At 31.4% G+C, this 13,232-nt stretch overlaps 2 protein-coding genes across 2 annotated transcripts; one reads left to right on the top strand and one right to left on the bottom strand.

The window, feature by feature from the left end:
- Nucleotides 1–4,211: 4,211 nt before the first annotated feature.
- LOC141703386 (transcription factor bHLH90-like) lies at nt 4,212–6,909 on the bottom strand. Its single transcript, XM_074506916.1, has 8 exons — nt 6,644–6,909; nt 6,358–6,540; nt 6,079–6,151; nt 5,768–5,836; nt 5,131–5,667; nt 4,806–5,045; nt 4,503–4,679; nt 4,212–4,397 (listed from the first exon to the last, which is right to left on the bottom strand). Exons 1-8 carry the CDS (start codon nt 6,748–6,750, stop codon nt 4,332–4,334), a joined length of 1,452 nt encoding a protein of 483 aa, XP_074363017.1. The 5' UTR covers nt 6,751–6,909; the 3' UTR covers nt 4,212–4,331.
- A 5,099-nt stretch (nt 6,910–12,008) lies between these two features.
- Nucleotides 12,009–12,515, top strand: LOC141703388 (uncharacterized). The gene has a single exon (XM_074506917.1). The coding sequence runs from the start codon at nt 12,009–12,011 to the stop codon at nt 12,513–12,515; it is 507 nt and encodes a 168-aa protein (XP_074363018.1).
- The last annotated feature ends 717 nt before the right edge of the window (nt 12,516–13,232 follow it).

The following is a 13,232-nucleotide window of genomic DNA, read 5'->3' as shown; positions in this document are numbered from 1 at the left end:
TCTCCGATTTCGTATTGTTACGAAATTCCTCCAACAACAAAATCTTAATTTAAATTTGATCATAGGACCGCTTTTGGAATAAGACCAAAAAATTTATACATATATATTTTATAAGGAAGAATTTATGTATTTATCTACTAACATGCATTTAATCGTTTTTTTAACGGTTAAAACAATTGTTTTGATTACGTTATTTCATATCAATTAGAATGTATGCAAAAAAAATTTACGATCTTGAAAAATAGAGGTGCCATTTTCGACAGTCAACTAGGGCACTCAAATCTCTACGACCGTTCTGAGTGAAATTTAGATTTAATTTTATCTTGTTTCTATCTTTTGTAAAAATTAGATGTAGAATATTATTTATATATATATATATAATTTTATAAATTTAATAAAATATTTATTTATTTCCGGTACTTTCGTTTACTATTATGTATCCAAGATTAAATACAAAACTGATACTATATTTATATATATAATTTTGTGTAAGTGTAATTCGTACCGAAAAGGTCAATCAAACCTATAATTTTCATGTCATTTTGCGTGTGAAATTGCAAGCTCTAGTTTAAGTCATCAAGATATTAAGACTGCACTTAAAAAAAAAAAATTGATACCATTAATTTTTTTAATCATTATTAGAAACATTATTAACATATTCTTTTTACAACCATTACTGTATTGATATCTCAGATATAACATTGTTACGTGTTGATGTGATCATCCAAAACAATCGACTGTTCATAGATAATCTATGTACCACAAGATTTTAATATTAAAAATTTAAGTACATTGATATTGATTTTTCGTATTAAATCTGTCCATGATAACAATTGCTCGGGAGACCCCTGTCTTAAATTAAACTAGTAGTAACAGACAAGGATACAAAATGCATCATAAATTTAATATATTGATAATTTTAAGATTTTTTTCCCGTATTTATGTATATTTACAGCAATTTTGTAAAAATCGGGAATCGGTGAAGATCGGTCGAGCTACCGATTTAGGATTAATTGAAAATCGGTGATTAATCGGAGTAAAAATCGGATGTATTATAATATTAAATTATATTTAGTATATTATTATCATTATATTATTTATTTATTAACAAATATATATTTATTATATCATAATTTCTATACTTATTCATATTTAAATTAATATATTATTTTAATTTTAATAAATAATTATATATACTCCAATAAATAAAAATTCATAAGAATTAATCGGATTTCAAAAATCGAATCGATCGAATATTTTGTAGGGTATTAATCGGAAATTAATCGGGAATTTATTGGGAATTTTCAGAACACTTTACAGTATTATATTTCACTAAATTTTTGTTACGAATGACTAACTGAGTAAGCAACGCAGGTATCATTAAAAAACAAAAATGTCAAAGTTAGGTGTTAGGGAGAATATGAATTCCATATAGAAAAATTAACTTCCTCCGTCTTTGCATGAATTTGTTTGATTATTTGACTAGCACGATTTTTAAAAATTAATATTTGATTTTTTTTGAAAAGGTTAATTTTTATTAGGGAGTAGTTTTTTGATGTTAAAAAAATTAATCCCTAATAAAAATGAACCTTTTCAAAAAAAAATCAAGCATTAATTTTTTTGAAATTGTGCTAGTCGTAGTATTAGTTATACAACATTGTATATAAAATTATACAAATTACATGATAATTGGTATATGATATTTTAATTGAAGTTGATATAAATACAGGGAGTCAATTTCAGCTGAAACTTAACACATATTAATTTGTACAAAATTTTGTGCATCAAATATTTTTCTTTTATTAGGACATTCAATAAAAACAAGTTACGTTACGGAGTGAATATTCCGTTATTTTTTATAAATAAATGAAAATTTTATTTTATATGTTACTTTGAAGATCAGGCAATTCGAAAGCGTCTGCGTACAAAGGACTGGGGGGCTGTTTCTAGTAAAAATGCTTTTGCCTTTTGTGTCCAGGAGTACTGGAGAGGAGTAGTATCATTATATGTATTCTTTACGTATCACAGTTGTTGCTTTGGGTGTAATTTTAATGTTAATTTATTCTAAACGCGAATTACAACCACCCTCTCGGTCCCTACAAACTTTCATATTTGTGTTGGACACGTTTGACAATGCATTTGTTAATATCTTTAATTTCGTATTAGAATTAAATATAAAAATTTCATTGTATTAAAATACTCAAAAATACGAATTCAACAAAATCACTCATGACTATATTTGATCTTTTAAATCAGACGTAAATTAATAGTCAATTATTTATCATCAACAGTACGAAAAATCAAAATAGGAAAAATATTATGGGACGGAGTGAGTACTATATAAATCTTAGATAGATAGCAATTTATTGAGTCATGCTAGAGAACTTGCAAAATTGTGCTCACAATTCCTTTTAAGGTATCTTCTTAACAATTTGTTCTGTGTGTATTAATTATATTTGATTTTTTTTAAACTTACAAAAATTGCTAATGAATTTACTTTATTTTTGTATTCAAATCTATTTTATTTCAAAAAACTTTAAATCTATCAAAAAATTGAATTTTACACAGATATATACCTTTTTAGGAGAAGAGTGATTTATATTAATGATTTGCACATAATTATAAAAACGAAAATGCATAAATAATTTAACAATAAATTGACATGTTTTCTAAGGAGAGTGCAGATCATGAATAAAATATCATGAGTGCTAAATATATTTTTCATAAAATAGGATTTGTTTTTCAACGAAATAATACGACGCAGTTTATTGCTCGTTTATCTCGTACGCTAGTATATACTTTTTTTTATTTTTATTAAATTACTATACAAAAGTAAAAATAAAAGGGAACGAAGGAGAAACGGAATGGAAAATTACACAATTATATTAATATTTGTTTCTAATCTCTCTCATATTATGCAATCTTAAAATAGTCAATAGTCATGCCAGCAATATTATTTAAACATTTTTAAAACTTGGAAGTAGCTAGGCTCTTGTTTTGGGAATGGTACAACTTACTAATTTTAGTTCTAGAAAAGTTAAGTTGAAGGGTTCTCGATGCTTGACGGGTTTGTACTTTGTTGATACATGTTTTTATTATTAATCTAATCGGGAGTATATACGAAGAAAAGTGTGTTCTGACTACGTCATTTGTTCAGATTAAGTTGGATTGAAGATCTGGTGATATCTTTGCTGAGGAATTCGTCGTACTGATACAGATACTTACAATCGTTATCTCCGTATACATTTCTAATATTATAAAACATTATTCAAGATCAGAAGTATAATTCTATACTTGACTTAATATAGTGTGGTATTCTGTATTGGTTCTTAGAATTGTTCCGAAATTATTACTTATGATTGTGTATATTTGATAATTTTCTTCATAATAATAAAATTTAACCTTACGTGCATACATATGCACAAACTAATTAGAGTCGGGAAATATTTCGAGAACTAATTCAGGGTACTCAGCACTGCTCCTGGCCTATAACATAAAATAACAAAAAATAAATATAGAGGAATTACAAGGAGGGTTGTTGAGTACAATTGTACAAATATACCAAACCAAAACAAACGTACCAAATATATTCCGCTTAATACAAGGTCTGGGAGGGTAAGATGTACACAACCTTTAGCCTTTTTCTTATTCCGAAGAATGAAGAGGATGTTTACCGAAAAGCACCCGACTTATGTGTATGTGTCAAAAATACGTAAAAAGTGAAAATAACAATATAACATAAACGTAAAAATCAATACTCACTTCACACAAATAAAAAATTTATCACTTAAATTGAAAAGAGTCCAAACAAATTTTAACTCATGGTATTATTCACATGAGACTTACCTAATTATTTGCTTGGACGCCCGCAAGTTACAACCTATCAGCTAAAAAGTTTGAAAATCCACTTTAAAATGGATAATGATGAACAAGTACGTGTACGTGTTATGGGTGAATACAAAAAGTAACCCCTCAAAAGAAAGTTGGTTCCTTAGATGAATAAGATGCATTTTCCTATCGTACAAATATATAAATGTATTTTAAGTAATAAAGAGCTCATTTAATAGTAAATTTTTATGAAGCATTTTATTTTACTAGTAAATAGTAAGTACTAATCCATCAACTGATTGCAAAGCAATATAAGACTACAACAATAATCCACTACAAGTCTACAAGGGCCTCGGTATGGGCTAAATATCACTGGGTCAGTGTGGGCCAAATTTCACCGGGTCAAAGCTTTTCTCCCAATTAAGATTTTCAAACTATATCTTCCTAAACAAATCAGAAGAGAAGGCCCATATCAACTTCCTGAAACAAGATTACTTATGAAACTACAATGTCCAGCTTGTAAGCAACAAATCTTTCAACTTCTGTGGTTCAAACTCCTTCTGAGTTGCCTAGCATTATTTATGTAACAGCATGTTAGCTATGCAAAACACAATAGTATTCATTTATGTAAGCTAAAATTTTAGATAAATAAGTAAATCGTGCCTTCGACTGACCTCAATCCTGAAATTATTCAGCACCCTGCCTTTGCAAGTAGTAACATTGGCATCAATAATTTGGAGGCCTAAAGAATGTAAAGCCTTTGTCAACCTTAAGAATCCATCTCTTTTCCGGCTGTGAATAACTTTAAGCAGGAAGTCTTTTGGGCCAATTTGATTTACTTCAATTTCCAACTGAAAAGTACGTATTATTGCAGTGGTGCACAAGATTGCAGTCAGATAAGTACAATTTTAAAATCTTAAAAAGAATTTGCGATGAAAATTGACATGAAAACGCTTATGCTCATGTAATCTACTGACCGGCATTTTTGGAATTAGTTGATTCTGATCAGCAACCGCAGGACCTTGGATACTTTCATTAGCAAGTGGATGTTTGGTATCTTGGTATGACCCTTTTAGCTCCAGAATCTCTGAGCCCCCATTGTCCTTGCTATATTCCTCTTCTTCCATTTCCTTAAGCTCAGCTTGGAAATTCCTTGCCGTATCTTGCAATTCCTTTATATAATCTATTGCATCTCCCAGAATAGCTGCCTTATCCATCTAAAATCATTACAGGGAAGTGAGTAACAGAAAGCAAGCGTACAATTATATAATTTTTACAAATGTAAGTTTTAGAACTTGGAACCTTAGAAATGTTGGGTACTAAAGCACGTAGAGTAAATAGCCCCTCTTTGATTCTGATTCTTCGGTTTCTCTCTGTGATAAGATTCTTTGAATGATATTGTTCCTTGCCAGTTTTCTGCTTACCCTTTACCTTATCTTTTTTATCAACCGCGTAACTGGCCACCCTCACTACTTCATCTTTTGACATTTCCTGGTCAAACTTTCGTTTCCAAGACTTTGTCGACTTGATAGGTGACAAATTTGGGGACACATGATTAGAACCGGACTGCAGTAATGGGTATTCATTTGAAGGAGTTGAACCAGCTGATGATCCTTCAATGCCATATGGGCTGGTATGGGATACGGTAACCTGACTTTGCAACCTAGACATAGAATTGAAGTGACACTGATCATTCAAGTGTTCAACAACAAATGGATGCCTATGAAGTTTTTCCAAGAGGCTTTTATCATTGTGGCTATGTGCACTCATAATTTCTTGTTTCACCGACACATTATAGTAAGCTGTTATGAGCTCTATTAGTTTCTGGTCACTGGGTACCTATTAAAATCAGAGAAACGTGACCTTGTGACTGAAAACAACAAAACAAAATCGCATCATTTTGATCTCTAAAGAGCAGATCAAGTGATCAAAAGCTTACATTCTGAGTGCTAAAAAGCTCAATCAGACCACCAGCAACAGGAACAAGAACTTGAGTTCCTCCTGTTTCCTGCCCATAAAAAATGCATTTCAACTTACAAGAGCTTTATACGTCAAAAAGCCAAGCTTCTGACCATCAAACTACATCAGTAAGTAATGATACAAAAACTCAAACGGGCTTGATCAATGAACTTAAAACAGACGATATAGTCACATTTACTTCTCAAATCACAATATCATCCAATTCTCGAAAACTACCATAAATCCAAATCTAAAGCAGAGAACCTAACGCGGTTATGAAAGAAGACTCACATTGTTCGAATTATAGGTGCCTGCATAGCTACACCACCTTGGTTGTCCTGACATTGCTACTTCTCCATGAATCCTTCACATATTTAAGCACATAATTGTTTCAGTCTGATGTAACATATTTAAGCACATAATTGTTTCAGTCTGATGTAAAACTGAGAGAGAGAGAGAGAGAGGGAGAGAGGGGGGGAGAGGGAGAGAGAGGGAGAGAGGGAGAGAGAGGGAGGAAGAGGGAGAGGGAGAGAGAGAGAGAGAGAGAGAGAGAGAGAGAGAGAGAGAGACCCAGAATACAAAGGCAATGAAAATGGATACTGAGCAAGCTTCACACAAGCATCACTCCTTACACAATGCTGAAAATTAAAATCCCTGCAAAAACCATCTCCACCACCTTCTTCTTTCACAGCAACATAACACTCATCAACATCCTCACCACCCCCACAACAACAATTCACAAATTCAACAAACCTAATTAATCATACAAATCATCAAACACTTACAACTCAATAAACCCAAAACTCAAAACCCACAACTCTATCCACAAAATCAAATCATGGGCAAGTTTAATTACCTTGAAGGATCATCACCCAGCTTCCAAATCACACAATAATCCCATTCTTGAGTCTTCACAAGTGGCCTTAGCCACTCCACTGCTCTCTCCAAAGCCCCAATTATCATCTTTTTAGGCTTCTCAAGAAATTTTAGTACAGGCTTATAGCAAGTAGTATATTGAGTTTTAAGTAGTAAAAAGTGAAAAAATAAGCATGTGAAGAAAAGGGTAAATAAGTGAAAGATGTCGTAAAAAATCAACAGAAAATCTTTGTCAGAGGAATCTGATGCGCTTACTGATATGGCGTGTAGGTACAGTATTGACTGAGGACTATAGGTAAATTACAAAATAGGCTAATCCAATTGTACAAATGATTGTTTGGAAAACTACGTGTAACTGTAAACGAGTATAATGTACTTGTACATTTTAGGATTTATCGGTAGTTTTTTATTTTCAGAGTTCAGAATCCCTAACAATCGATTATTAAAATTAAATATCAATTAAAAATATAATTTTTTTTAAGGATGGTCAGCATGTTTATAATCATTTTTTATGCACTAGAGTACGGATAGTTGGTTTGTTAATAATCGTATTTTATGCGCCGGCCAACCCAAAATATAATATTTTAAGTTTACTTAATTTAGTTATGCGTAATTCTTTTTTAATAGAAAATAAGAAAAAAATTATTCGATACGATGATTATTTAATTATGTTTTTAATTTTTTTTAGTAGAAAAATAGAAACCGTAAACGAAGTGAGGAGATGCCATAGTGTAATTTAAGTATGTACTGTGCGGGTCTTTTAACATCTTTTACAGCTTAAAGGATTTTGCGTGTTGAGTGAAAGTATAAATTGTATGTCATGAGCTGAAATTATTGTAACGTGTGACATCTTAAGAAGGGGTCCATGGGCTTGTTAAAAAGAAAGGGGTCAATTGGGCATTTGAATCATTGTGTGAGAAATGCTAGGTCACGAAAAGAAATAAGTTGTGTACAAGCTGGTAGTTTGGCCCGGATCTGTCATAGATGTTAGGAATGACAATTGGATCGGTTGAAACGGATTAGTAAAAACAAACTCCAACCGAATTTTAAACCCGATTTTGGAGATTACTCAAAACTTTTTCCTTCTCTTATCCCTTTTCAAATTTTTTTATATTTTACCAATTGTTAACAAAACTTATTTATATTACCTTTTCTAAAAATAAATATACATTCACACTAAAATTCATTTGTATTCAATTATTATGTTACGTGTATACGAGCTAAATGAACAACAAGCTGAGCAGCAAGATCATGTTGAATTTGAATTGCATATCCTACTCGTTTAAATACATTATTCCGCTCAATCAGCAATCATTACATTTTTATTAATAATTTTTTGTACTCTTCTAAAAAATTCAGCAGCATTACAAGTCAAGAAAATGAACGTGTCAAAAGGAAATGGCATAAAATATGTTGATTACATTTTTATGCTTGATCATCATGCTTCCGTACCTTTGCTTCTGCAGTTTTAACTGTTGCATGATCAACAGTGAACATCCCATTACCAAATCTGTTTAAATATAAATCAAAATACTCTAAAAATTGATCTTACTTTATTAGGAATAGTAAGAAAGATGTAATAAAAATAAAAATTACGTAACGAAAATATGTGAGGAAATGAGAAGTGAATGAGCTGTTAAATAAAATATGAATTTTTTTTAGGATGAATAATGAATAACGAAAACTTGAATGTTAAGAAACCTCATTTCCTGCTTAGGGCCTAAAATGAACTGGACAAGCACTTTGTAGTTTTCGGCCGAACAGACCCAAGAACTGTAAAATGGGCTTTCGGCCCAAAATTGTTAAAACCTTGACAAATCAGAAGACAAGGCCCATATCAACTTCCTGAAACAAGATAACTTATTTAATTACACTTAGTTATTACCCGTGCAAAGCACGAGCCTAGATGTAAATAATAATGATTATAAAAATTAATTTAAAATTATAATTAAAATATATAATAAATAAAATTATATTATTATTCAATTTTTCTTTTCAAATTATATGTAGTTTTAAATTTTATTAGAATAACGCATTCAATGTTATTATGTCTCTTTTGTCCGAAAAGACATAACTAACATTTTATATCAAAACTTTAGCCAAACAATGAGCAACACTGTTGACGGATAATTTAACAAGACATTGAATCAACATTAATAAGTGATTGCATATTATATTTTTTATTGTTAGCGTGATTTGTATTTTTATATAGTTTATGATCACATGTTTTTTCTAATAAATTATTCTTAATATAGGTATAAATTTGCATTTGGTGCTAAAATATAATTTTATAGGTAACAATATAGAAATTACAATGTATATACGATTTCATTTATATGAAAACAATATAAATATTTGTTATATAAGAATAAAAAAACGGGTAAAATATTACATATAAAATTATAAGTCGTATATATATTTAGAGTTACAGTAAGATTTAAAAAGGGGTGAAATCAAAACTTCGTAAAATAAAAAAGGAGCGAAACCAAAGTACCCCTTAAGAGATGGATTCCCTTATTAATAACAATGTATAAATATTCCATTTTATTATTTTAATAAAAAATAAAAAAGAATTTTACGAAAAATAGAGATTTCGTAATTATAATATTATTTTAACAATCTATATTTCCTTAAAAATCAAAATAAAACTCTACATAAAATAAAAATCTTGGGGTGAAACCAAAATACGACGTAACCGTACTAAGATGAAACCAACTACCCTATCAAGAATTACCTTGGTTCATGTGGTTTACAGGCTATTGCGTGAGCCCGTAGGGTTTACCCAGTGCGCACCCGAAGGGTAGCGGCTGCGGGTTACCTACGATAAAAAACACTACCCTATCAAGAAATAATTTAGAGTTTAAGAAAATAGAACTGTACTCATAATACGGCTTAAAAATATTATTATTTTTTAGGGTTGAAACCAAAATACAATGTTTATAATATCCATATCATTTTATTAAAATGGAATTACACTAACAAATTAAAAAAAGTTCTAAATTAAAGTATTTCAATTTAAACACATGACATATTTACTTTGTCGTGATTTATATTTTTCGGAACATATTTAGTTGGGCCAATATATGAACCTATTTATTTTAGAACCCAATGAAAAGTAGGATTCAAACCTATAAAAATAATAGAAAAAGCACGGCTTATAAAATTAAAAAAATGGGTAAAAATAATATATTTATATAGAATTATAAGTAATATATGAATAAAAAAAGATAAAAATAATATATTTAGAGTTATAACATAAATCATAAAAGGTGAAATCAAAATGTGGTGAGACCAAAAAAATAATTGAAATTAAAGTAAGGTTTCCATCACACGTGAGTAGTGGTTTATATTTTCGAAACCTATTTCGTTGGACCAATATATAAAACTATTTATTTTAAATCATAATTAAAATTGGATTTAAATCTATAAAATAATAAAAAAGCTTGGCTTATAAAATTTTAAAAACGGGTAAAAATTTAATTAAAAATGGGTAAACGCAGAGTAAATAACCCCCTCTTTGATTCCGATTCTTCGATTTCTCTCTGTGATAAGTTTCTTCCAATGATATTGTTCTTTGCCTGTTTTCTGTTTACCCTTTACCTTATTTTTTTTATCAACTGCTTGATTGGCCACCCTAACTACTTCATCTTTTGACATTTCCTGGTGAAACTTTCGTTTCCAAGACTTTGTGGACTTGATTGGTGACAAATTTGGGGAGACATGATTAGAACTAGACTGCAGTAATAGGTATTCATTTGAAGGAGTTGAACCAGCTGATTGTTAAGTAATCAGTCACACTAAAATCTTAAATTAGCAGAGGAAGCCCCGAACAAGATCTTATACTCTCTTTATAGCCCCCTCTTTGATTCCGATTCTTCGATTTCTCTTTGTGATAAGTTTCTTCCAATATTGTTCTTTTCCTGTTTTCTGTTTACCCTTTACCTTATTTTTTTTATCAACTGCTTGATTGGCCACCCTAACTACTTCATCTTTTGACATTTTCTGGTGAAACTTTCGTTTCCAAGACTTTGTGGACTTGATTGGTGACAAATTTGGGGAGACATGATTAGAACCAGACTGCAGTAATAGGTATTCATTTGAAGGAGTTGAACCAGCTGATTGTTAAGTAACCAGTCACACTAAAATCTTAAATTAGCAGAGGAAGCCCCGAACAAGATCTTATACTCTCTTTAACATTCCCCCTTAATCGTACGATATTTTTCGTACCGATTGACAACAACAAATATAACCAATACCAATATCAATACCAACAACAAATATTTAAATTAAACAAATGGGGTGGGAGGACTCGAATCCGAGTCCCCCCTAAACCGAGCTCTGATCCCATGTTAACTAATCAGTCACACTAAAACCTTAAGGTAGTAGAGGAAGACCCGAATATGATCTTATATTCTTTAATACTGATGATCCTTCAATGCCATATGGGCTGGTATGGGATATTGTAACGTGAATTTGCAACCTAGAAAAATAGTATGTAAACTCGAGCAGAATTTCTTTACAAAAAATGGTGGTCTGCTATTAAATCAACGAGTATTTTTAAGATAATAATATACTATTAGATATTCTTGATTCACAGATTGAGGAGGGTAGGAATAGATGATAACAGTTGCTAACATTTCATATAGATTCTTGAACTTGAACCGAAGCATAAGGCCAACAATGAAACAAGTTGAAGTTGAGCTAGAGAATATTAGAATTACAAATGGATCACACTCTGATCAACAACACTATGAAGCAGATGAATGTGGCACTATATATTAATTAAATGAGCCCTAGGAGTCGGACATTACTTCAACTTTGTAATGGGAGTAAACGAGTAAAATTGCAGATTCACTGCTCAGTAAATAAGTTATTAGCAATATTTGCAAGTTAGTAGTTTATTAGCTTTTGTCTGTAGTAGCTTTTTCTGCAGTGTCTCCCTAGCCTAGCAACTCATGGTCCATAAAGACAAGGTGGCAACTGTTTGTACTAGTTCTGAACGTTGCATTTTGCATAAGGATGTTTATGTCCTTTCAGTCTAATTAGTTTGTAGTGGTGCTGTTATAAGCCAGTTGTATTCCGTAGTTATTTCTTTGAATTAAAGAGCATATCTTTTAATACAAGAAAATAGTCTCTGTTCTCTCACTCCAAACATTACAATATGCATTCTCTATTTTAATCTTTATAGTATCAGAGCTGCAGTTGTGTTTTTGAAGAGTAAATTGAGAGTTCTTTTATGACCTTACAGATATCCTCGATTCTTTGTGTCTTTCTACAAAAGTCTTTGTTTCTTCTGTCTTGTCTTCCTGATTTTTTTTAAGCCCAGTGTTCTTGATTCTTGAGTCATGGCTTCTGGGAGTAAGTTTTCATTTGCGGATATGCTGAACCCACTGTTTGTTCATCCCTCAGATGGACCACAATCTATCATTATTCCAAAACTTCAAGGACCTGCAGATTATAAAGCTTGGAAGAGGTCAATGGAGATTCATTTGTCATCTAAGAGGAAGTTGGGTTTTATCAATGGATCTGTGACAAGAAGCACAACAGATGAGACTGAGGCAGCACAGTGGGACACATGCAACAATTTAATAATATCTTGGATCCATAATAACATCTCTGGAACTATTAAAGGACCAGTGTTGTTTATTAATCTTGCTAGTGAAGTATGGAAACAACTAGAGCATATATTTATGATGACAAATGGATCTAGGAAGTATAAGTTAAGCAAAGACTTGTTTAATTTAAAACAAAATGATAAATCTATTGCTGACTATTATACTGCTGTAAGTAGTCTTTGGGAAGAGACTGAGTCCATTAATGTATTACCTACTATAACTAATGTAAGTGCATAAATCACTGCTTTACTGAAAATTATAGAAACTATGAAAGAGGAGTCAAGGCTTTTTCAGTTTTTAAATGGTTTAAATGATATGTATGGAGCTCAAAGGAGTCAACTATTGATGTTAACACCTCTGCCCACGGTTGAAGTGGCATGTGCTGCTCTGCAGCAGGAGGAATCACAAAGAGATGTGTTAAATTATCCAGTGTGCCTGAAGTAGAAATGTCAGCCATGTATAGCAAAGGTAACCATGAAAGGATTAATGCTTGTACTATGTGTGGTGTGAAGGGCCATAGCTCTGCTAAGTTTTGGATAGTAAATGGTTACCCAAAATGGCACTACACGCATAATAAACCTCTTCCAAAGGTGAACTCTGGTTCATACACTGGTGCCAGTCCTGGAAATGACAGATGGAATGGGAAGGCAAAAATGGCCCATGCGGTTGTGTCCAATGAGACCTTAAATGCACATGATGTGGTTTTTACTCCTCAACAGTTGTAACATATTATGTCAATGATGTCAAGTAATACAGGGACTGGGAAAGAATCTGACAATGAAGTTATTGACAACCCTTTCTCTGGAATGATTCACAGTGGAGCAGGGGGAGTGCATAATGAGAAGTGGATAATTGACTAAGGAGCGTCTAATCATATAACCTCAATCTTGAGTAATCTGCAAAATGTTAGAAAAGCCCCTCAAAACTTCACTATAAAGCTTCCCACTGGTGATA

This window comes from Apium graveolens, unplaced genomic scaffold, assembly GCF_009905375.1.
Source record: "Apium graveolens cultivar Ventura unplaced genomic scaffold, ASM990537v1 ctg6605, whole genome shotgun sequence".
Classification (NCBI taxonomy): domain Eukaryota; kingdom Viridiplantae; phylum Streptophyta; class Magnoliopsida; order Apiales; family Apiaceae; genus Apium; species Apium graveolens.
Note: the sequence above shows the minus strand (reverse complement) of the source record. Positions and strands in the feature narration are given on the sequence as shown.